This window comes from Eleutherodactylus coqui, chromosome 4 (assembly GCF_035609145.1).
Source record: "Eleutherodactylus coqui strain aEleCoq1 chromosome 4, aEleCoq1.hap1, whole genome shotgun sequence".
In the NCBI taxonomy this organism is placed as follows: Eukaryota; Metazoa; Chordata; class Amphibia; order Anura; family Eleutherodactylidae; genus Eleutherodactylus; species Eleutherodactylus coqui.
This window is the reverse complement of record NC_089840.1, coordinates 249,173,512-249,200,256: the sequence shown is the minus strand read 5'-3', so window position 1 is coordinate 249,200,256 and position 26,745 is coordinate 249,173,512. Positions and strand designations below refer to the sequence as shown.

The window sequence follows — 26,745 nt, the reverse complement described above, 5'->3', positions numbered from 1 at the left end:
TTATTTACTTATGTTAATACTTAGTGGGGCTCCTTTGGCCCGAATGACATCGAATGCTCTCCAGGATATACTTTCTACTATTGTCTGATACACTTCAGCTGGTATTTCCCTCCATTCATCCTGCAAAGGTTTGGTGAGTTCTCTCAAAGAAGATGGATGCAGTTTATTTTTTTTGACCAGTTTGTCCCAAAGATGTTCAGTAAGGTTCAGGTTAGGACTCTGCATAGGTCGGTCTAATTGTAATATATCTATATCCTATATCTATATGTGACAAGGCACGTTGTCTTGTTGGATGTATTGCTGACTATTCCCAGAGTATTACCACATTATTGTCTAGACAGAGTGTCACTAATTGCTAATGTGGCATTAGTTACATCACATATTGTATGTGGCCAGGGATCTGTATATGACATTTAAACAATTTCATTAAACTCTGTGAATACTTGGTGTTCAGGGTTTCCTCTGTTGTTTACAGTATTAGTGACAGCAGAAATAGCGCGGCCAGGAACTCTATAGTTGTTGTCAATATTACTGAAAGCTAGGCGGACCCCATTACAGAGAATAGAGTCCACCAGGATTCACCAGTATCATGCATAGTTTGGTTTGAAACAGCAAGCAGGGCATTAGTGCTAACGGAGTCTAAGTAAGTCTTAAGTGACATAGAAGACGTGGACAATTTAAAATACACTTTGCTATTGCCAATAGTTTTATGTCACTTCTCAAAGTTGTTAGCATTAAGGAATGGTTCACACTAGGCAATTTTTCTCAAGAAAAGATTTGTCAGTAACCAGGGTTTGGGTGCCTTTATTTAATGGGCAAATCACCCACAAAATCCTTGTGGTAGCAGAACAAATAAACGTGTTGCCAGCAGAACAATCCTTACTGCTGGTTTCAGCGAGGCAACTCGATGCAGAGTCACAAAGGAGCCAGAATCACAGGATCCAATCTTGAAGCACAATTAGAGAAAGGCGTGACAGCATATGCGGTGCAAAAAGTACAAAAACTCTTTATTCTTTCATACAACACAACGTTTCGGCTAAGCAGCCTTTGCTGTTTTGTTTGGAAAAATAAAGAGTTTTTGTACTTTTTGCACCGCATATGCTGTCACTCCTTTCTCCAATTTTGCTTCACGAAATCCACATGTCTAACCTCATCTCTTCAACTGAAACACCTTTTGTCAATTAGCTCTTGGAGAACTCATTAAGTAAACACCACTAACTGCAAATTCATCTTTCTTTAGAGACCATCCAAAAATGCACATCATCTGATAGGAGAGAAAGTGGCACAAACGAGAAATTAGCGAGGGTCACACTGGCCAAATCTCCACCAATTGACATTGGTGGTAAATTCTGGAAATATCCCTGCATTGTCTAAACGGAGACAACCAACTTGAGAAAGACCAGCCAGGTCCTCTAATGGGGCCAGCTGCACATCTTTACATCCACTGTTTCGCTGACTTTGTTGCCCTTATTTTTCTTGTAGACCCCTTCCGTTTGTCCGCACCAGCTCCTGTTACACTTGACAACAGGCTTCTGTCAAGTGGGCAGCCTCCACCACTCAGTGCCAATGGCTGACGCCATGTCTGGCACTGAGCGGTGGAGATCGCACACTTGATTAAATTCAGAACCTGACACTAGTCCTTAAAGGGAACTGCTTCAAGCCAACAGTTGTAGTGGGGTCTATAAGAAAAATACCCACAGCAATGGAGTCAGGGGAACAATAGTTGTAAAGATATGCAGCCCGTCTTGCTTGTCAGAGGACCTGCATGTTCCTTTTAGGGACTTGACTGTCCTAGACAGCTGAATGGCAAATCCGCATTGTTAAAGAATACATTTCCAACGTCTCCACATCTCATTTACAACTTTTATCTTTTACAAAGAAATAACCTTTAAACATCTAAACGTGACTAGAATTAATTATCATTTTTTTCTGCATGACACTGTATGAAGAATTATTTTTATTCCATATTTGGTTAATTAATGTTTGAAAGCTTTCCAGAGGTTCAGAGATGCTGTCTCACCTGGAGAGATTTATAAGCTTGTGTTAAAAGAACTCGAGCCGGTTGGAAAAACCCAAGATCTATCAGTATATTGGCCTTCTCCAGCCACAGATACGGAAGAGAGAGTCCACTTAACCCCTTTCCATCTGCATGTAGACTCAGCATCTAAAGAGAAAGAACAACAGGATTTCCACATAAGACTGTAGAGATGAAGTGATAGAATGCAGTGTTATTAACACCTACAGGCAGAGGCGTAACTTGAAGCTCCTGGGCCCCAATGCAAAACCTGGAACGGGGCCCCCAACTATAATGCTTTATTCATAGTACTGGGCTTCCTATATGGAGAAGAGAGGCCTTATGGGCCCCCCAAGGCTCCTGGGCTCGGGTGTAACCGCATCCCCATGCATCTTCTATAGTTACGCCCCTGCCTACAGTCTCTCCGCCCTCACGTCATCGGAATTTATAGGACTTTACAGATTACGTTCCATAAACTTCACTTTTCTTTAAAGATGTTTCCAGGGACAAACATACCGACGAGCTATCCTTAAGATTGGTCATCAATATCTGATCAGTGGGGGTCTGTCGCTCAGGGTCCCTGATCACCGCTGGCACTTCATTACATACCAGGAACAGCGTTGTACATTTCATAGTGGTTGCAGCTCAATCCCATACATTTGGATGAGAATGAGCTGCTCTCAGGTCATGTGAATGAGGAACATGACATCATAAGCCTAAGAAGAGGCAGTGGTGGTCACCCAAGTGCCACAGCCTCTTCATTCAGATGATCAGCAGGCGTCCTGAGCGGCAGCCCCCCATTGATCTAATATTACCTATCTTAAGGAAAAATCATCAACATGATAGTCCCAAATAACCCTTAAAGGGGTTGTCTCGCGAAAGCAAGTGGGGTTAAGTACTTCTGTATGGCCATATTAATGCACTTTGTAATATACATCATGCATTAAATATGAGCCATACAGAAGTTATTCACTTACCTGCTCCATTGCTGGCGTCCCCGTCTCCATGGCTCCGTCTAATTTCGGTGTCTTCTTGCTTTTTTAGACGCGCTTGCGCAGATGGGTCTTCTCCCTTCGGCTCCGCTCGGCAGCAGCGGTGTTTTGGCTCCGCCCCCTTGTACGCGTCATCGCGTAGCTCCGCCCCCGTCACATGTACCGATTCCAGCCAAGGGAGAGGACCCATCTGCGCAAGCGCGTCTAAAAAAGCAAGAAGACACCGAAATTAGACGGAGCCATGGAGACGGGGACGCCAGCAACGGAGCAGGTAAGTGAATAACTTCTGTATGGCTCATATTTAATGCACGATGTATATTACAAAGTGCATTAATATGGCCATACAGAAGTGTAAAATCCCACTTGCTTTCGCGAGACAACCCCTTTAAGTGTATTTCAGTCATGTATGTAATTGTGGTGGTAGTTGTGCCATCCTTGACAAAGTCTTCTCTCCATGTGATAGAAGTGTTATGTCAGATATCCCAGAACTACCCAATATAATATACCATCACCACTATTATACAACCTCTAATATACCCGCAGCGCCACCCTTAACCAAATCCTCATTGCAGCCATTTTTCATCCCGCCTTCCAAGAGCTATAACTTTTATATTTTTCTGTTGACGCTATATAAAAGCTTATTTATTTGCAGGACCAGCTGTATTTTTAATGGTACCTTCTAATGTACCCTATAATGCATTGAAAAAGCTTGTAAAATGTTTTACGTGAGGTGGAATGGTAATAAGCCACAACTCCAGCACAGTTTTTTGGGTTTCAATTTTACAGCATTCACCGACTTGTAAAAATATCACGCCGACGTTCTTGTATGGTCGGTATGGTTATGGCAATTCCAAATTTAGCAAGTTTTTAATTTGTTGTACCACTTTTAAAAAATAAAAAAGTTAGCTTTGTGTCACTAAATTTGGGGCTCCATAACAAGCCATCATTGGAGCTGTGTGAGGACTTGTTTTTTGCAGGGTGAGCTATAGTGTTTATGGATACCATTTTGGGATACATACAACTTTTTGATCACTTTTTATTCAATTTTTTGGGGATGGCAGGGTGGCCAGAAAACTAAAATTCCGTCATTTTTTTTTAGTCATACATGTGCACCACTGCTCAATTCATCTTAAGGGACCTGTCAGAAATAACAACATAGTAACATAGTACGTAAGGCCGAAAGAAGACAATGTCCATCTAGTCCAGCCTGTTTATCCTCCTATGTTGGAACATATAATTGTGTTCTATCTTGTGAATAGGGGGCAACTTTATTCGGTGGGACAACCCCTTAACTTCTTCAGTGGCAGGATTACCACCATGTCAGGGCAGCAAGCCCCGGAGATTTTCCTGAGGTAATTTGAAGTGGCAAAACATGTACAGTGGCACAATAACTGTGTGTCCTGGCCAGCATTTCAGCACTAGAGCTGTCCACGTAAATCTTCCGGGGTTTAACTGCATAGTCAGTGCAGCAAGCCCTAGAGATTTTCTGGGCGTGCCACTAAAGGGGTTAAAGGAGTTCCTAAGGACCCCCATGAATCCAACTTGTACAACTTTATGTCACTGAAAAGTGTTTCACGTGTGTTTGATTTAAGGATATTTACAACTATGTGCTTCATACATGAAAAATACCCCTGCATCATTCAGTAGGGTTAGGGCTAGTTCACATCTGCGCTAAGGGGTTCAGTTCTCCTCTGTTATGGGAGCAGGAAGAAGGCAACAATTGACTGAAGGAATCTTATAACAGAACCGAACGTCACTGAATGGACCTCAGCCATCCAGGATTTTACAGGACAATATAGCGCTAAGTGCAGCGCTATTCTGTCCTGTATTTTAACGGAATTCAGGGATGGAGAACCTTTCATGCTCTTCCAACACATTTAAGCGTACTTTAAATTCCAAATTCTGAAGGACTTTGTACTACTATTTTGTATTGTAACTTCGGGTTAGGTGGAGCCAAACCAATAAACGTTGTGACACACAACACAGCTAACAAATGCCATATACAGAACTAAGCAGCTTACCTTTTGCCTGCCGCCCACTAAAGGGTCTTCCAGATTTCCCGTCAAGCTATTGCCATTGTGTTTCTGATTTCTAAGCTCTGCTATTTCTTCTCTACAGCTATAATACATCGTTTCAGATATGTTAGTGGAGAAGCAAAGAATAAGCAGAATAACAGCTAGATTTAATCCTATCAATGTACAGCTTTCTACTAAACTGCAGTGATGAGTAATGCATAACTGCGGGGAGCTGTTCTGGTACATTTGTGTATATTGTACAGATGCTACAGTATAAGGCCTCATTCACATGAGCAGATGCAATTTCAGTTCGTGAAATATTGTGCAAATCTACTACATGCATATTTGGGGTGTATGCGGTTTTTGTGCACACGTTGCATCCAGATTCAGTGTTTTTCGTGCTTGCCAAAAAAAGCAGAATAAGTGATGTCACTATTTTTTACCCACTGTGTCCTGCCAACATGTGTAAAAACTGCAAGTACATGTTTGCAGTGTTTTTACATGATTGTCTAAACTTTATTGTGCAATTTGGGTCAGCGATCCAGACCAAAACAGGGCATGCTGCATTTTTTTTTCTACGCATGCAAAAAACCTCATGTTTGAGGATCCCATTGCAAATTAATAGGATTTATTCTACCTGTAATAAGTGCATAAAAAAATATGCATGTAATAAAGACCGAGAACAAAACTGTGTGAATGAGCCCTAAGGATAGTGAGATAGATAGCGTGTAACAGCCAAGGCCAACAGTAGTGTTTATTATCGGATCATTCCTATAGCTGCTAGAATAATTGCCCGAACTGTTACGGTAGAGTTAGGCCTTAGTCAGACGGGCGTTTTAGCCGCGATTTGCGCATGCGTCCAGCGATTTTTTAAAACCATTGCTTTGCAATGGTATCAGACACATGAGCGCTTTTTATGCGCTCGTCCGATAAATTATAGAACAAAAAATCGCAGATCGCACCTATCTGCGATCTGCGATTCCTGTTCTCTTCTGTATATGCGCTCAATGGGGCCGGCGGCAGCAGCGCCGACCCCATTGAGAACATATAGAAGACAAATCATTCTTCTCTGCCACAGCTGTAACAGCTGTGGCAGAGAAGAACGATGTTTGCGCATTGAATTCAATGGAGCCGGCAATACAGCAGGTTCCACTGAAAGCAATGGGCTGCCGGCGATCGCGGGATGAATTGTCGGGAAGGGCTTAAATATATAAGCCCTTCCCTGCAATTCATCCAGAAATGTGTTACAATAAAAATATATACCGTATATACGTTTCGAGTAACGAACCTCATTGAAGTCAATGGGCGACCCGAGCATTTTTGTATATCGCTGATGCTCGCTAAGGTTTTCATTTGTGAAAACCTGGGAAATTCAAGAGAGTGATGGGAACGACACAGAAACGGATAGGGCAGGCGAGGGGCTACATGTTGGGCTGCATCTCAAGTTCCCAGGTCCCACTATTAAGCCACAATAGTGGCAAGAGTGAGACCCCCTCCCCCACTGTCAGCATAAAGATCGTTCTCCTCTGCCACAGCTGTAACAGCTGTGGCAGAGAAGAACGATGTTTGCCCATTGAATTCAATGGAGCGGCAATACAGCCGCTCCATTGAAAGCAATGGGCTGCCGGCGTGCGCGGGGTGAATTGTCGGGAAGGGGTTAAATATATAAGCCCTTCCCTGCAATTCATCCTAAAATGTGTTAAAATAAAAAAAAATTGTATACTCACCTTTCCGCTGCAGCCGGAGTCCAGCCGCAGCCGCTGTCAGTTCTCCTGAACTGCTTCTTGGCACTATTCAGCCGGCGGGGCTTTAAAATCCCCGCCTGCTGAATGATCTGCCTCTGATTGGTCACAGCCCTGACCAATCAGAGGCTGAAAACACTCACACACCCATTCATGAATTCATGAATGGGTGTGAGTGAGGCATGCCTCTGATTGGCTCAGCACTGAGCCAATCAGGGGGCAGGTCTGACTCACACCCCCTTCACACCCACTGCAGGACGGCCACGCGGAGCTCCGGCTGCCGGCAGAAGGTGAGCATACAATTTTTTTTTATTTTAACACATTTTAGGATGGATTGCAGGGAAGGGCTTATATATTTAAGCCCTTACCGACAATTCATCCCGGGCTCGCCCGCAGCGCATTGCTTTCAATGGAGACGGCTGTATTGCGGCTGTATTGCCGTCTCCATTGAATGCAATGCGCTGGACAGCTCCGGCCCGTTTCTAATGAAACGCGGCTAGGAGCAGATTTTCGGGCGATTTGCGCACACCGGTCACGCGATTTGCGGATGCGCATCCGTCATGCGATCCGCAAATCGCGCGAAAAATCGCCCGTCTGACTAAGGCCTTAGTGTGTAGATAAATAGGACAGCTATGTGTTGGATGATGACTCAATTTCAATGCAATTATTATGTTTAACCCCTTACCGCCTCAAGACGTAAACTTACGTCATGTGTATGAGCAGGGTCAGAAGCTGAGCTGGCACCATCCCGCAGCAGGAGCCGTCTGTTACCGATAGCTGGTCTCCTGCTGCAACAGCAGGGATACATAAGAACAGCGATTCCCGCTGTTAACCCTCTACATGCCGCGGTCTAAAGAGGGAGTGGAGGGCCGATGGGCTGCCATGGCAACAGGGTGCCATTTACTGGTGTCCTGGCTTGCCATGGCCTATGATCGCTATTGTGAACGATAAGGCATTGCAGTACAGAAGTATTTCAATGCAATATCACAGCGGTTATGGTTCAAGTCCCCTACAGGGATAATAAAAATAAATAAAAATTGTGTAAAAAAAAAACATGTAAGAAAGAAAAATCCTTTTTTTGCACATTTCCCCAGATGTGTATTAAAAAAATATTTTACAAATCCCATATATTTGGTATCATTGTATCCATAACAACCTATACAATAAATTGAACACATTATTTATCCTGCACAGCAAAAAACCTAAAAAAAAAAAACCCCTAAAAACAGTGTCTAAATTCTTATTTTGTTCGTTATGCCTCTCAAAAAAGTGATCAAAAAAGGGTGTTATAGGGTACAAATAAAAACTACAGCTCGTTACACAGGCCAGGATCTCACGAACGATCCGGATTCCACATGACCCTGGCCAGCGACCCCGCATACCTGTATTTTCTGTACTGCGGATGATCGCGGACGGTCATGTACAGTACAGATTTTTTTTTACTATTTGTTTTTCAATGTCGCTAGGCGATGACGTGCGTGTCCGCAGCCCATCCACAATATCAATTGTTGGACGGCTTCTATTGATTTCAATGAAGGTCGTCCGCGTGGAGTTTACAGCAAAACAGAGCATGCTGCGATTTTTCCTCCGCTCGTGGAATACGCAATTTGTTTCCACAAGTGTGAAGGAAAAAGTGTGCTGTAAAATTGACATACCATTGAATGCATGCCATTTGCTGTGGATCCCCCATGTGGAAGCAGACTGCGGATTTCGCAATACATATCCATTCTTGTGGGACCGTTCCTTCCCTGGGCGATTATCAGGCAAATCGTCCGTTAGACCAAGCAGTTTGCACAATAACTGTGCAGTGTGACCGCATGCTGTGAAAGACCAATGAGCGATAAATCACCGATCATAGAGACTATACAATCATAGTTGGTCTGCCGCTGCATCGTCCTGTGTAAACAGGCAGTCATCCATCTAGGAACAACTGCCTGTTTACTTTGAATGGAGGTGGCCGGCCAGAACAATTAACCCTGGGACAGCTGTTGGGTGCTTCAATGCCCGACATTCGGCCTATCCAAAAGGGGCATCAGCCTATCAGCCCCCCCTTCCCCAAGACACCCTGCAACTCACCCAATTTTTGTAGGTCATCCTAAACAGTCCCCAAAATGAAAAGCTCTTCATTGGAGACCTTTATGTTGGGAAATGTGGGAGGCAAAATAGAATTAAGTGTACTTTCTATTCTTCTAATGTTTATTTGTAAACCGCACATCCTAGCTAATTAACAAATTAAGGCTTTTATGACATATTGAGGAGGAGGAAAACAAGGAAATAGAGAATTTACCTTATCAGTTGGTATTCATTAATGAACACATTGCCAGCTGCTCTCTGGTGATAAGTGACGGCGTGGTAGAACTTCAGGTTGGTACATACTTGAGAAATTCTATTTACCAGACAACACATTTACATAAATTATTGCTTTTTCCATGATACTGTGTGCACCTAACATATCTATAGGCTGACAGTAATATTGGACCGCTTAATAAGCTGCATAAGCGCAAGAGTAAACAAGTTTCAAATAGTGACGGATCCATCGACTGCTTTATTTCAGCATTTGTGTGATATACTGGATATTAGGGAGCCATTCCCCTGCAACTTACAATATACAGATGTAGCAGAGTTTTACTTGAGACCAGAGGCGTAACTTGAAGCTCCTGGGCCCCGATGCAAAACTTGTAACAGGGCCCCCAACTATAATGCTTTATTCATAGTACTGGCTTCCTATGTGGAGAAGAGAGGCCTTATGGGCCCCCTAAGGCTCCTGGGCCCGGGTGCAACTGCATCCCCTATAGTTACGCCCCTGCTTGAGACTTAAAGGGGTTGTCCCGCGCCGAAACGGGTTTTTTTTTTTTTCAACCCCCCCCCCCGTTCGGCGCGAGACAACCCCGATGCAGGGAGGTAAAGAAAGCTCACCGGAGCGCTTACCTTAATCCCCGCGCTCCGGTGACTTCTCTACTCACCGCTGAAGATGGCCTCTTCCTCCGTGGACCGCAGCTCTTCTGTGCGGTCCACTGCCGATTCCAGCCTCCTGATTGGCTGGAATCGGCACGTGACGGGGCGGAGCTACACGGAGCTACACGGAGCCCCATAGAAGACTGCAGAAGACCCGGACTGCGCAAGCGCGGCTAATTTGGCCATCGGAGGCCAAAAATTAGTCGGCTCCATGGAGACGAGGACGCCAGCAACGGAGCAGGTAAGTATAAAACTTTTTATAACTTCTGTATGGCTCATAATTAATGCACAATGTACATTACAAAGTGCATTATTATGGCCATGCAGAAGTGTATAGACCCACTTGCTGCCTCGGGACATCTCCTTTAACACTATTGTTTGTGCCATAGTTTATTTGCCCTTTTAATTGCTTTACAATGGCTCTTGCTATATTAACGTAAGATAACTTGTGGCGGAAAGTTATTACACTCAAGTTAAACTTTGCAACATCCGCATATAGTTTGACGCCGATGTGGATTTTCCTCTATCGATGGAGCTATTTTTTCTTTAAAGAAACAACTCTGGCAAATGTTGTAGTATAAGAAATCAGAAGTTCTTAAGGACTTAAAGGGGTTGTCCGGCCGCCCATGGTTCATTTTTTCCCCCCACTAATGACCTGTAAAGTAAATGTATTAGAACATACATCATTATACAAACAAAAACATTATTCAACTTACCTTTAGGCCGCCTGCAGACGAGCGGGTCGGATCCGGCAGTGAGGATTCTCGCCGCGGGGATCTGACCCGAGCGCCTGCAGGGACAAGCGCGTACTCACCCGCGCCCGGCGGCCCCGGCTTTTTCCTGTGCCGGCTGCCGGGCAGCCGGCGCATGCGCAGACCGGAGCTGGCGGCCGGGTGAGTGACGTTTCGCAGAGCCCCACACAGAAATAGGACATGCCGCGGTTTGTTTGCCGCGCGATATTTTGCGCAGCCAAACCGCGGCCGTCTGCATAGGATTACGTTTGTTAACGTAATCCTATGCAGGCTTTGAGCGGCGGAAATCCCCCGGGAAATCCCGCCGCGGGATTTCTGCCCGTGTGCAGGCGCCCTTAATCATCTTTGTCTTCTCTCTGTGAGGGTGACTACCCACTACAGTTCTTTTTCACTGCGAAATCTGCAGCGTTTTTTTTTTCTCCAGGGGTCTATGGGACTTGTCAATGTTAAAATCGCATCGCGCAAAATCGTGATTTCGCGGTAAATTGCGATTTTGCCGCGATGCGTTTTTAACATTAGAAAGCCCCAGTAAATTCGCAAAAGCTAGTCGGTAGTCACCCTGAAACTGACATGCTGAATGAATCCAAGATGGCCACCGTCCTTACACCTCCAGGCAGAGCAGTAGCAGTAACTTTTTCTTCCCCACTTCTGCCCTAATCAGCAATTCCAGCAACCTGATTGGTCAATCAGTCAACCCAAACAACCAATCAGGTTGCTGGAATTGCTGATTAGGGCAGAAGTGGGGTAGAAAAAGTTAATATGCCCACCGGCACCTCCCCTGCAAGCCAGCCGGCCCCAACAAGAAAAGAAGATGGATTTGTCGTATCCAAGGACGACCAGAGGATCAACACGGAGGGGGACCCCTGAAGGTAAGTATATAACCTCTGTTTGGCCAATTTACAGTGTACAATGTATATTACAAAGTGCATTGTAATGGGCAAACAAAAGTGCTCACATGAATATATTACGGCCGGACAACCCCTTTAAGGACCCCACCAATTTTGGACTAGAGAACGTGAATATTTTATTTTTATTTTGCCTCTTTGCATTCTGGCAGTCATAACTCTTTTATCCCTCACTTCTTCCTATAGTTGGCTGTCAACAAGGAAGTCCACATAAAAGACAACAATGAGGAAATCAAAGTGGTTAATAGTCTAGGATTCCTTGTGTCCCTCATTGATCATAGCGGCAGCTCACCAATTAGCACTGGAGCGTTTGGCCATAGTAAGCTTGGACCCAATATGGGAGTGCAAGAATATCTCAGTCACCAAACGAAGGTTATTCACAGCCATAGTCTTCACGATTGCAACATATGGGACATGGACAGTGAGGATAGCAGACAGAAGAAAAATTGATGCTTTCAAGCTGTGGAGTTGGAGAAGTCTTTGCGGATCCCCTGGACAGCTGGGGTCACCAACAAATCTGTCCATGACCGTATTAACCCAGAGGTGCCCCTGGAATGCAGATCACAAGGCAAAGACTGACTTACTTTGGACACATGATAAGGGCAAATTTGCTGGGAAAAAAAGAGATGCTACTTGGAATGGTTGGTGGTAAAAGGAAACCGAGAAGACAAAAGACACGTTGGCTGGATATCGTCAAGGACACGGAATTGATATCAGGCAACTGAAAGCCGCTGTGGAGAATAGAGAAGCATGGAGAGGACTGGCCTGCAGAGTATCCAAGAGTCGGACATGACTGAACAGATAGAATTGTAATTGGAACTTTTTTATTCACTAAAAGTACACAATTGCATAATTTAATTTTTTTGTTGTTACTTTTAAAGGGACTTCCTGGGCTATAAAACACATTTTCAAATACCCTTGTAAAGTATTCTGAATGAATACAGGGATGGCCCCCATTCAGGTCATTCATCTACACCAGTGTTTCCCAACTCCAGGCCTCAGGGACCGCCAACAGGTCATGTTTTCAGGATTTCCTCGGTATTGCACAGGTGATGTAATTATTGTCAGTGCCTCAGACATTGCCACAGGTGTTCTTACTATAGGATATCCTGAAAACATGACCTGTTGGGGCTCCCTGAGGACTGGAGTTGGGGGCCCCTGATCTACACTACCGGTCAAAACTTTTAGAACACCTCAGATTTTCCAGTTATTTTTTTATATTAGCATAGTTCAAGTCCAGCAAACAATGTGAAATGATTCAAAAAGAAGTTAAAAACTTTAAATGATTATGACATTTTGACCTGAAATGCAACTATAATCTGAATTCATGATTTTAATCAAGGGACTTTTTTCAGGGAACACATCATGGACAGCTGATCTACAGCACAGAAAGCAAATTATGGTTTAAAATTGGATACAAACAATTTCTACAGGTGTCTCAACTTTTGTAGATTACTTTCAAACCCTCTGATTCTAGATAACTAGTGTTGGAACAGACTGCGTTACAACACCCTCTAGAGCACGATTTGGACAGTTTTGCTCTTCAGCACAGAGCGCATTGCTGTTATAATGGCAAGAAAAAGGCAATTAACCAAATAAGACAGACAATTATAACCCTTAGAAGTGTAGGTCTCTTCTACAGAGAAATTGCCAAGAAAGTCAAGGTGACAGTCAGGCCAGTTTCCTACACTATCAAAAGACACTTTGGGGCTAGATTCAGACAAACGTATATCAGCTAGGTTTTCACGCCCAGCGATATAAGTCGTCTCTCTCTGCAGGGGGGGAGCCTGGAAGAGCCAGGAGCAGTGCTCTGAGCTCCCGTCCCCTCTCTACCTCCTCTCCGCCCCTCTGCACTATTTGCCCAGAACTTAGCCCAGCCCCCGTCCCGCCTCCTTTCATTGCAAATAGTGCAGAGGGGCGGAGAGGGGGTGGAGAGGAGGCAGAGAGGGGACGGGAGCTCAGTTCCTGCTCCTGGCTCTTCCATCCTCCCCCCCTGCAGATGAGGACACCGTATATCGGCTCGGCGTGAAAACCGAGCCGATATACGTTCGTCTGAATCCACCCTGAAACTGGAGGAAAATCTTACAGGAAAACGTCTGGCAGACCAAAGGCCGCTACAAGATCAGAAGAAAAGTTTTTAAGAGTCAAGAGTTTGTGCGATTGCCTCACAGCACAAAAATTTTAAGCATAGCTTAATGCAGGAAAAAATAAACATGTTTCCATTCCAACTGTAAAGAGAAGCCTTCTATCTGCAGGTTTGACAGGTAGAGTATCAGTAAGAAAGCCATTGCTAATAAAAAAAGACTTGTCTAGTCCAAGCAGCACCTCTAGTAGACTACTGAAGAGTGGAAGAAGGTCTTATGGACTGATGTATCAAATTTTGACATCTTTGGTATATCATGCAAGATTTTTAAATGCCATCAAGTAGGTGAAAGCATGGTTCCCTAGTGTAATACCAACTGTCAAACATGGAGGAGGAAGCATGATGGTCTAGGGCTCTTTCGTAGGATCCAGTGTTGGTAACTTGTACAGGGTGACTGGCACATTGGACAAAAAGTGCTATCACAGCATTTTGATACACCATGCAATATCCTCTGGTGTACACCTAGTTGGTCTGGGGTTCATTTTACTGCAAGACAATGATGCAAAACATACTTCTACGTTCTGTCAGAACTACTTAAAAAGACAAGAAACAGCTGGTAGGTTTCAAAGAATGGAATGGCCTGCACAGTCTCCAGACCTAAACCCCAATGAGCTTATATGGGATGAACTGTACAGAAAGGTGAAAACAAAGTAACCTGCAAGTGCAGCACATTTGTGAGAACGACTGCAACAATGATGAGAAGTAAATTCTGAACAATAACTGATTGCAGTTGTAGAAAGAATGCCTTTATTGTATAAAGCTGGTATATCAGCTAGAGGGGGCTACTTTAAAGAGTCAAAAATCTACCGTATATTCCGGGGTATAAGGCGACTGGGCGTATGAGACAACCCCCCACTGTTGCCTTATACGGCGGGAATACGGTGTAGAAAAAAAAAAACAGTACTCACCTCCCGCGGTGTTCTGCGGCGCTGCTGCAGGCTGTCGCTCCCTCCTCGTTGCCGACAGAGCATTGCTTTCTGGATGCGGGGCTTGAAATCACCGACTCTGGAAAGCTAATGCTGTGATTGGCTAACTCAGGCAGCGTCAGCCAATGAAAGCTGGCGCTGCCTTAGCCAATCACAGCCATTCAGTGACATCATTGAATGGCTGTGATTGGCTAATTCAGGCCAATCACAGCCATTTAATGACATCATTAAATGTCTGTGATAAGCTGATGCTGCCCGAGTTAGCCAATCACAGCATTAGCTTTCTGAAGGCGGGGATTTCAAGCCCCGCATCCGGAAAGCAATGCTCTGTCGGCAAGGAGGAAGGAGCGAAAGCCTGCAGCAGTGCCGCAGAATGCTATGGGAGGTGAGTACTGTTTTTTTTTAGGACAACTGTATACCTGCCGTATAAGACGACCCCCGACTGCAGAGCAGATTTTTCGGGGTTAAAAGGTCGTCTTATACGCCGGAATATACAGTAGATTTAATTTGGTAAAACAAAGGTAATCCATAATTTTTATTCATCCTAACTTGTTTATTTGTTCTATGCTTTCATTTCAAAGTACATTTGAGACATTAAACTACGTAAATATCAATAAAAGCTGGAAAAATTGAGGTGTTCTAAAACTTTTGCCAGGTATATTACACTGAATGGTCATCTTATTAAAGACCTCCATCTAGCGGAGCGTTGAACCTAGTCTGGCCTTCAGAACCGAAACAACTCCTAGTGGTGTAGATTCTACTAGCTGTCAAAATCATTCTGCAAAAATATTGGCCCATGTCGACAGGACAGCTTTGTAGTTGCCACAAATTGGATGGAAGTACTGACATGCTCTGAATATCTGACAGGAAGGGTTCATGCATTTATTAAAAAAATGTCAAAAAATCTGCTTGTGCATTTGTCAAGCACCAACCAGCTGTGTAGGAAACCCCAACACAGCTGCATTCAAGTGAACTGGAGTTGGCTGCAATTCCCTGCACCAAAACACAAATGGTCTGTAACTAACCTTAGGTGATAGAGATCTGAGAGGCTTTTACTTTGCACAACGTTATGTGCAATCACTTCTGCAAGATGGAGAACAGGGAGACTCAGGTGCGGGAAGGAGATGCTATGCAGCTCCTCTACGAGCAGATCCAAATAGTAGAGACTGTATGTCTGTTAAATAAGACACAAAACAAACATCCTATCATCAGATCTTACTGAATAAAGGCATAGAAATACTGTGCAACCAGGAGAGCAAAGATTCCAAAGCCCTAATCCAAACAATGTCCCACCAAGATGACCTATACAAATAAAATGACTACTTCCTGTACACGTTACTGCCTGTAGTTCTTGGATACTAGTCAAAAAAGCCTTACTTACTGGTTTTACTATAGTACTCCTGTTTATGACTTGGCAAGATGTATCTTGTCTAAATACATCTCTGATTTCATCCGGACAGTCAAAGCCAGCCCAGTCCTCGGCAGTAGAAGGTAGGGTGTCTATAGGGGCTTTTTTCTTGGGTTTTTCCTTGATTACAACAGGCTGTATAAAAATAAAAAATAATAAAGAGCTGAACTCACAAAACACAGTGGACAGAAAAAGTCTACATAACCCTATTAAATTGCCATGTTTTTGTCATGTTGCTGTAGGCCTCTTTTCTTCTGGTGTTTTCATCAATTTTTGAGGGACGTCAAGCTCCTAATAATGTCACTGTTAGGCTAAATTTAATCCACTTATTGCTGACGGTCTTCACTGCGTTCCATGGCATATGTAATGCCTTGGAAATGTTTTGTCCCCCTCTCCTAAGTGATACCTTCCAACAAGCGGATCCCTTTGATGTGTTGTAAGTAGAAATGTAAGTAGCTTACTGGTCCGAGCAGGCTCGGGGGGGGGGGGGGGGGTGAGCGGGGGGTGGTGGGAGTTAGCGGGGGAAGAGGGGGGTGAGTGAGATATCTCTCTCTACCCCCCACCGCTCCCCCGAGCCTTCTCGGACAATTAAGCAGTTACTCGAGAAGAGTGATGCTCACTCGAGTAACTGCTTTATCCGAGCATGCTCGATCATCTCTAGTCGTAAGCTCTTTATGGACCAACTAAGAAAATGTCAGGAAAATCCTCCTAGTAGAGCTGAACTTTAAAAGGGCTCAATCAGCATCCCTCTATATAATGGCAGCGGGGTGCTGACTACTATTTAACATGAGTTTACATGTGATTGGCTAATTCTGAACAAAACCACATCCCCAAATATACGAGGGTGCTCACACTTATGCAACCACATTGTTTTAGTTTTGTTATTTTTTCCACCCCTAAAGATTTATTTTTCAGTGGCATTGTACAGATAACGGGTCACATGGAAGGTGGGAATAAATCTGAAATGATTCATCTATGTGGGGATTTTTAACATGACAAATACATGGCATTTAACAGGATGTGTAGACTTTTTATATCAGCTGTAGTATAATATATAATACAATTATAATACTTTACAATAATATAAGATGATATATTGCCATATACAAATCACAGACAATATAATGTAGTTTGCTTGCAATATCGCTACCTACCCGAACTACAACAGGATCCCATATCCTACTCATGAAACTACCAAGATAAGCGCCTTCACCTTCATCCACCAAAGCTAGATCCTATGTCCTACCTATCAGTTTAGATCTGCTCCACTAGTTAGAGCCCCTGTATTTATTCTGCAGCCACTTAAACAGATTCAGCCACAGGACACAAAGACCAGATCCTTCTGTATCTATTGAAGTCAGAGCGTGCAGGCACCAATCAGAACCTCCGTCTATCTTGTAGACTCACCAATGACGCATCACGCGTGCTCTTCCTGTAAGTATCAAAGAGAGACCCTGTGCCCACCAGCTGAGGCCTTTATCTACTTCATTCACCCCCCAAAGCAAGATCCTGCGTCTTTCTTCTGTACCTACTAAAGACTAGTAATTATTAGGAAAATATAGTACCAGTGTTTCTGGTGGTGCAATGTGCCACACAGCTGTGCTACATGGTACATTCATTATGATCCCCGCACATCATACACACAGCTCTCCTACATGCATCCTGACCTCCACACATTACACACACAGCACATTACACACACAGCTCTACTACATCCATCTTGATTCCCACACATCACACACACAGCAATGGTACATCCATCATGATCCCCACACATCACAAACACAGCTCTACTACATCCATCTTGATTCAAACAAGCTTCGCTCCTTCCACAGCAGTGACATCACCGCAGGTCCTTCAGCTCACGGGATCTCTGTGGTGGCGGTAGGTCAGTGTCTTCTGTCAGGACCGTTGAGTTGTGCCTGAGATAACGGCTTAATTGAATTCTCATTTTGTTATGCTTGTCCTCCCCGTTTCAAGAGCCCTAACTTTGTTGTTCTACTGTTGGTCCGGCTCTGTGTTTTATATATGTTGTAGGACCTTCGATGAGGTCACCAGGGGCGGAGCATGAGAAGCACTAACATACATACTCACTGACAAATGGTCGTTAGTAGTTTGACTGAGTCAATGACAACCTTACCTAGCCAACACAGCTAGGGCCTTTGTTCAACACTTCAGGAAGTGCGGAGGACCTGGGGGTTGTATGTATATGCTTTTCTTTTTGTTGTCTGGCTTTGGGGTCTGAATTAATTTTAAGGATCTAGTCTGTATTCTGATTAGTATTAAAAGTTGTTCTGGAGTCTGAAAGAGTTTAGGGGTCTGGTTTGGGGTCTTAAATGAAATTCGTCCTCTCCTACGAGATGCAGGGCTGGACTTGGTGATGTCTTTTTTTTATACTTACCGCACCTTCCTCACCATTCCCTCCCTGTCAGTCAACAAAGTTGCCACTCCATGCATCCTGTGGACTACTTAGGCTGGGTTTGTTTTGTTACCATTTCTCTGTTCTAAATTCAGAAAAAAAATTTCTCCAGTAATATCCCCATTGATTTCAATGGGTTTATATTGTTTCAGCTCGCTTCCATTCTGTCTGCTTCCCGTTTTTTTGATTAAAAAAAATCTGACCTGCAGGCCTTTTCTTCTGTTCAAAAAACAGAAACTGGACATAATGGACCTTTCTAAAATTTTTTCTTAACATTACACTCTATGGGGGATGGACACAAACGTTAATAATTTTGTTTCCCTTCGGATCTATTCTGTTTAATGGATCCATGTAATATAGCTGCACATGCGCAGCCGTAAACTGGAGCTACATTTCCAACAAGCAAAAAAATGGATGTTAAAAACTGATTATAATGGGTGTCTAATAGAGATGAGCGAGCATGCTTGTTTAAGGCTGATGCTTGATCGAGCATCGGTCTTGTCGAGTAACTGATTACTGGACCGAGCACCATGTGGGGGGGCGGCGGGGGAGTGAAAGAGATCTACCCCCCCTCTCCCCCCCCCCGCATGGTGCTCGGTTGAGTAATCAGTTACTTGACAAGACCGATGCTCGAACAAGCATCAGCCTTAAACGAGCGTGCTCGCTCATCTCTAGTGTCTAACTGATCAAATTAACTATCCATTTTTTATGGATCCGTTTTCTTCAGTCTGCATCAGATAGATATCCGTTTTTAGGTTTTGAAAAAAAAAAACAAAGCCAGATTTGATAATAACAGATAAATAAATGCTAATGTATTGCATGAACATATAGTCTGTCTCACGAAGAGAATGCATCCGCTAGGTATCGGCACTGAGTCCACTGTTGTAATTAGAGATTGGCCACCTGCCCTCTCCTCACCTCTCCTCCAGTCCACAGAGACGGTCACCTGATTGGCCAATGCCCAGCCACAAACGGTGGAGTGATACAATCAAGGCAGGAACTATCGGATGCGTTGTCTTCGTGAGACAGACTGTGGTACTCTCATTATGGATGTGCGCCTAAGTTGACAGCAACATGCACGATAAAGCAGCTTTGCAGGCGGAAAGCGAGGGAACGCTGATGAAGATAAGTATAAGAGAGGCATTACCGTGCTCGGCACAATATCACCCATTACTTCAGTTTATGGGGCGCATTAGAGAGGACAGATTTCTTTTATGGCCTGGTTTGGTTTTCTTCCTACCATATGATGATAAATCCCCATGCACACAGGTCTACGGAGTTCCCAAAGTGTTAACAGGGTGATATTTTTACTGTTGGTGGTCAGTAGATAAACATGATGTGTTATAGGCCCACGTCTGAGATCATTTACCTCATTCTCTTTCTTCTTCCCTTTTTCCTTCCGACTTGATGCAGATAGTGGATTTTGAACAGGCGCAGGGTTTTTTTGCAATGATTTAATAAAGTTTCCTGCTGCAGGCAATGCCGCCTATTGTAAAAAGACAAGTCAGATCTTCATACAAATAATGAATAAGGGCAGACTGCATTATTGATATCTCTGCATATTTGTACGGAAACTGTCATTCAAATATGACTGAAAACAATCAAGACCCTTATGCCTCTTCCCATCCCACATGGGTGCCATCCACCTTCATGATAGAAAGGAATGGATTACGTAAAGGCCCATTTACACTAAAAGATGATAGCTCAAAAATAGCTCAAACGACAGTTTGAGTGACAGTTGTGAGCCATCATCTTTGCATAACTCTTAAGTAGCTAATTAGCTACTTAAAGAGTTAAATGCAGGTGGAGCAGGACAACTCTGATGACTCCCAGAACAGCAGCTGTTTTGTATATGCAAACAGGTGCTTTGTTCTCAGAGCTTTCAGCTGGTATCCTGCTGAGAAGTCCCAGCAGGATACCAGCTGAAAGAATGCTATCAGCACTGCCCGCTGAGAAAATCAGTGTGCAGTGCTGATAAGAGTCATGGGTGATTTCTAGCTTGCTAGAACGAATAGTGCATGAACAGTGCATTTAGATATCACAATGGCACAAGGAGGCGATTAGATGATTTAATAGAGCTCCGTATGGCGCAGAGTGTTGAGGCAGCAGAAATGCAGTCCTAAGCTCTTGCTCACGACCTGAGGGTTGCAAGTTCAATCCCCACATGATTCAGATAGCCGGCTCAAGGTCGACTCAGCCTTCCATTCAAGGTCGGAAAAATGAGTACCCAGCTTGGTGGGGGTAATAAATAAATTACTTGAAAGCGCTGCAGAATAAGTTGGCGCTATACAAATAACAAGATTTATTTTATTTTATTTGATTACTAGAAACTAGAATTGTTCGTCATCACTATTTGGCAAAACTTGTTTTCCCTACAGCTGGTGCATGTTCCCGATGCCTGCGACTGGACATGCACTGCCAGCAAGACTAATGAAGAGGTTTGCTAGCTCGCGTCTTTGTGCTGTTTCTATCAATAAAAAGAAAAGTCAAGTTTAATAATGTCTCTGACTTCAAGCTTCTTTTGTCTTAAAAGGTCACGCCATTCTCCCAGTGTTTCTTTGCGATTGCATTCCCAATTTCTATATGCTCACTATCACAGTGACATGTTTTATGGGCTGGCTGCACCTTTCATTCCTGCACACAGAAGACTGACCCTGTCCATGGAGCCATTATATTACTAAGACTCTCATCTAACCTACCACTAGGGGGGGCTATCCTATTTTCCTACTTGAATGCGACTACATGGGCATGATATCAGGAGGACCATATTTAGTTATGTCTATATTGTTTACATATGACCAAAAGTCTTGAACAGGAACCCTTAGGGAGGAACATAGGACTCCTGAGGCTACAATGTTAAAAATATACTGCTGAAGACCCAGGAACCATTAATGATCTAATTTATCTTGTGAGTGCTTTAGTACATTTATAAATAGTGCCTGCATTTTCATGATGTTCCTTGTGGTGGATATACAAAAGAAGATCTATATACAGCACAGATGCACAACCTGCTGCCTAGAGGCCTCATGTGACTCCCAATGCCATTCTGCGCAGCCTCCAACCATCTAGTCTGCGGAATAAGTTGGCGCTATAAAAATAAAGATTATTATTATCTAGTCACAGACATGCTTGCCTGTGTCTGGTGGCTGCTCAAATCTATGTTCAATGTCAGAGGGTAGAAGAGTGGCACATTTTTTTGAATGGTTTAATGGTACACTGCATGGCCATCTCAGAGACCCCCATAAACTGACATGATAGAAGTCATGGGGCAGGAACGAATATCATGTAGGACTTCCTTTAGCCTTCTGAAGTACAGCATTGGATGTGGCGGAGTGGTACACCACATCCCATAAATGCTCAATTGGGCTCATGTCAGGCAAATGTGCAAGCTGCACCATTCACAGGAGCTCTCTACAAAGCTTTTCCAACCACTTCTGGACAACTTGGGTCCAATGGCAATGTCAGCCATTATCAGGCTGGAATATTCCATCATTGTGGGGGTACATGAAGGACTGCAAATAGTCGCCAAGCAGTGAAATATAGTGGGCACCCATCAATGATGAATTTAGACAGACCAGTGGTCACAATACATGTCATGAGAACACACCCCGCATCAGTATGGAACCACCAGCAGCCTGCACAGTGCCTTGTTGACTACTGGGGTTCATAGCTTCATGGGGTCTGTGCCACCCACAAATCCTACCATTGCACAAGCCCTTAACAATTGGTACCAAGACTCATCGGGCCACGGCACATGTTGCTAGTCCTCTAGGGTCCAGGTTGCAACCTCACGAGCCCTGGTGAAGAACTATGTCTGGAATTGTGGTACTAACAGAGGCACTCTGGTGGGTCTTCTGCCCCCATATCCCATGGAAGCTAATGAATGCTATACTGACCCGACAGAAGAGTGTGTGCGGATTCCTGCCCTGCATATGGATGTGATTTCTGCCAGAGTCATTTGTCTCTTTAAATGTACAATTTTAACCAGACACCACTGGATATAATCATAAAGCGCCAGTTCTTGGCCACTGACGTTGGCAACACCTTCGACAATGTTTTCCCAGTACACACATGACCCTGTGGGTTAAGAAGTGTTAAATGTCTATGCGACTTTAGAAATGGAATGTCCCGTCCATCTTGCACCTACTGTCATACCGCGGTCAAACTCCAATGTTGCATTGCCATGAGCACACTGGTCAGTGTTCAACCTCACTCACAAGGTAAAGCCTCACAACTTATACAGGTGTGGGCGTTCCCAAGTCATCACCTGAAATAACGCTACTTCATAATCAATTTACATACTGCTATCCCATGACTTTTGGCATGTCAGTGTATATCAGTAGAATGGGGGTCTCTTGACCATGTATGGGTGTGCCTATCTTCATTGTCATCTTCATTTACTTAGTTGTTCCAGCAACTCACATGATGGAGTGAGACGCTTGCGATGTCTCTTTCTGAGTACAAACAGGGAAGAAGGGCACCCAAGTTCTCCCTATAGCAGAGAGTCTTTGAAGTACAAGCAGCACCCATCAGACATTTATAGCATAAACTTTCAATATGCCATAAATGTCTAAAATGGTAACAACACTTAGTTTTATTGTGGTCCCTGGTATTGGTTCAATCTAAAAATGTGGCCCCTGGACCAGAAAAGGTTGATCACTCTTGATCCAGAGTATAACCATACCTGCCAGATACGCATGACACATGTATACGCCATCAAAGAGTGCTGCTCTCGTGAACCACGACCACTGATCATGGCCATTAACATGAACGCACGAGCCAAGGCCTCCAGCTGTCTCACATTCCTCAAGTCTTCCAATGAGCTGCAAGCGCTTGCTATATTCTCCCCGCTCACTGGCTTGCTGCCGCTGACTACATGTAGATCTTCATCTTGTATGGCATCTTTATTCGGGGAAGATTTCTTTTTAGTTTTTGGTTTAACTTTTTGGCTCTTCCCTGTTTAAGAATACAGAGTGATAAGAAGAGTTGACATAATGTGACACGACTTGGAAGGCGCGGGACTCGAGACACTCACCGTCTTCAGAATGACTTAGGAACTTCATATGGAGTAATATATCGACTGCCCAGTCCAGCAGGTCAGCAGCCGTGCTTACAGGAAACTGCCTGCAGTACAACCACTCGGACAACTCCAGTAAGTACTCCACCTTCTGCCAATCATTTTCTGGTTTCTTTAAAGGAAACGCAAAAGACATACTTTAATGTATTTCATTTATAAGACCTATAGTCCGATGAGGTTTTTGAGGCAGTTAAACTGCAGGTTCACGAACCATCAAGTACATGAGCGATCTCATGCATCCCATAGGTTAATACAGCATTAGCAAACATAACACATGATACAGTGTAGCACTGCCATCTATTGTGACCGTACGGAATGGTAATCATGATGTGCAACCTTGTCGTGCCCAGGCCTTAGGCAGTAGTACTCGTATAATTGAATCGTCACCACACTTTGAGAGAACTTGTATTTATGTGCTAACCAGTCTGACAATTGGCAAATTACTCTATTGTATTTATCTAAAATGGCATTTCTCTGCTAAAAAATTATTCTAAAGTGCTGGCCACTAGAAGCCTCCCTTCCTTCTACTATGTTATCCCCTGTCAAGTGAAGTTCATCTCTAGTAACAGTGATAAGACAGATAACAGGAAGTGGTGGTAGATATTGCCTCATACTGCCCTATGAAGACAGGGGTAGATTCATACAGATGTGCTGTTGTAGCCAATAGTGAATGTTTACTGTCCAAAAAGCTACTGGAATTATATCTACACTGCTCAGTACTGCTTTGTAATGTCCTCTATGCTGGTGTTACTTAGGGCTGACACCCACTGGCGTTTTATTCTCTCTTGCGCTGCGACACAAGTGACAACACTCGTCTTGTAACGCGAGAAAAATGCTGAGAGGACACCGGGATATCGCCAGTGTTTTCAATGGGGCCAGCGGCAGCAGCGCTAGCCCCATTGAAAAGATAGGGAGAATACCACGGACTTCTGCCACAGCTGTGACATCTGTGGCAGGGGTTTTCTTCATCCCCACAGGGATCGCGGGGATGAAGGAATTCTCTGCCACAGCTGTGACAGCTGTGGCAGTAGTGCAGCATGCTATCCCATTTCTTTCAATGGGATCAGCGCTGCTGACAGTCCCATTGAAAACAGTGGTTTGTGGCAAACACTGCAGTATGATTTTCGGGGAAGGGCTTGAAATATAAGCCCTTCCCTGAAAATGATCATTAACTGGTAAAAAAAGAAAAAAAAATTTACTCACCTCTCCGTCGCTCAGACGCGTCCTCCGGCTGGCTCCTTTGCACTGCTGTCCAGCATTTTCAGCAGGCGGGGATTTAAAAATCCCTGCCTCCTGAAAGGGCTGTGCTGATTGGCTGAGCGCTCAGCCAATTACAGCTAGTGCTTAGCTATTCATTCATGTTAATTACATCTGTATTGTGACATAATTATGACAATTAAGGCTCATTTACACGCAAAGATAATCTTTTGAAAAAATAGGTTTTGAGCGATTGTTGGCATAAACCGCTAATGCCCACGAATGTCCATTACAGCTTATCACCTTCATTTGCATGTAAATGAGCCTCTGGGAGCTGTATGCAAAGAACAGCAGGTGTTCCGTTCTCTGCATTCACCTCATTTGTTCTGTTATGGGCTGCAAGCTGAATACAATGTAATCAGCACTCCTATGGAATATACAGAACAATGCACAGCAAACACGGCATGCGGTCTGCATTATCTTCTCTCTAGCTGAACAATGGATTTTATGCTCACCTAAAAATCATAGTTTAGCCGTAGAGTGAACGATGGGAGCATTGACACACAGCGATTAATCGCTCAAACAATGGCTTTTGAGCAAATTTTGAGCGATAATCATTGCGTGTAAATGGGCCTTTACCCTTGTCTGTGTTTATTATCTCTGTACAGTTGTATCATTGTATTTATTATCTCTATACTGTGACATCATTGTGTTTATTAACCCTGCACTATGACATCACTTTGTTTATTATCCCTGTACTATGACATAATTGCATATTATCACTGCACTATGACATCATTACATATTATCCCTAACATCATTGTTTATTATCCATGTACTGTGACATCACTGTGTGCATAAGTCCTATACTGTGACATCATTGTTTATTATCCCTGTACTGTAACTATTATCCTTGTACTGCAACATCACAGTGGTTATATAATCCCTGTACCGTGTCATCAGCTGATTGAAGTAACAGCGGCTCGGCCACTTCAGTTCATACTGGGCAGAGCCGTGCATTGTATAGCTGCTGTGCCTCCTATATCAGTTCAATCCCAATCATTCCAATGGGACTGAGCTGCTCTCATGCCACCTGACCGATGAACGTGACATTACAGTTCTGGGAAGAGGCTGCGGCCTCACCCAAGCATCATAGCCTCTTCAATCAACTGATCAGCAGGAAACCCGAGCGTTGGCCCCCCGACAATTAATGGCCTATCCAGATAATGCCTTTTTATAGGCAAAATTGCCACTTATCTGAAGGGCAGATATGGGGGCTTAAACAATACCTTCCCATTCATCTAGACAATCGCAAAACAATACATTGTGGTGGAGAATTTGTTACATGATGAGCAAATATACAAATGTAAAGGAAAAAAAATCTAGTAATATTAGTAATATGTTAAATAGTAATATGTTAAAATGTCAAATAAGACATGTACAATTCGATTGCTCGGCATACAGACCTGCAAGGTATCAATTGCATTCATATAACAGGCCAATTGATCGCGTGTGTTCTTGCAGGAGAGAGCCACATGATGCCAAATGTATGAAACATAGTCTTCACTTTCATCCTTGAACTTCTGAATGTCCATAAAGAAGTTTTGACCTAAACGAGCCTTCACCAGAACGCGATGTTTGAAAAGGATGCTGCAAATAAAACACGGATTAGATAAAGCAAACAAATACAATGCTGAGAAGACAGTAAGGAGGCATTAACATTACTGGCCCAAAGGATTCTAGCGAACACATACTACAAGTAAGAGCCTATCAGACCCAGTTATTGACTCTGACCAGGGGTCTCATCCAGGTTTCCATTTAAAATCCCCTAAACAATCCTCCTGGGCATCACCTGGATGGAACCTATATTGGCAATTAATGAAAACTCACTGAAACAGAGACCAAAAAGCTCTATAGTTTGACAGGTTTCAGTAATTTCTGGCATTTTATGTTGGAAACGATGAAGTGGTAGATTATAGTATTTTTCCTGCACAAAATGCTAGAAATGGATGAACTCTACAGAAGCTAACACCTACCAATTACACAGGTCTGCGATGAAAAAATTGCAGCATATTTAATTAGTGGGTTTAACAGTATTTTTTGTGCTGATTACAGTAAAAATACCGTATATACCGGCGTATAAGGCGACGGGGCGTATAAGACGACCCCCCAACTTTCACCTTATACGCCGGTATTACAG

At 43.7% G+C, this 26,745-nt stretch overlaps 1 protein-coding gene across 1 annotated transcript in view; it reads right to left on the bottom strand.

Annotated features, from left to right (window-relative positions):
• The window catches only part of CFAP46 (cilia and flagella associated protein 46), a 253,776-nt gene that overhangs the window by 108,179 nt on the left and 118,852 nt on the right, over positions 1-26,745 (bottom strand). Inside the window, exons 27-35 of the mRNA XM_066601014.1 lie at positions 26,012-26,195; positions 23,307-23,460; positions 22,956-23,227; positions 19,641-19,757; positions 15,826-15,987; positions 15,470-15,618; positions 9,051-9,149; positions 5,028-5,124; positions 2,021-2,164 (exon numbers count right to left, since the gene is read on the bottom strand). Coding sequence (XP_066457111.1) covers positions 2,021-2,164; positions 5,028-5,124; positions 9,051-9,149; positions 15,470-15,618; positions 15,826-15,987; positions 19,641-19,757; positions 22,956-23,227; positions 23,307-23,460; positions 26,012-26,195 — 1,378 coding nt within the window. The remainder of the gene's footprint in view (positions 1-2,020; positions 2,165-5,027; positions 5,125-9,050; positions 9,150-15,469; positions 15,619-15,825; positions 15,988-19,640; positions 19,758-22,955; positions 23,228-23,306; positions 23,461-26,011; positions 26,196-26,745) is intronic.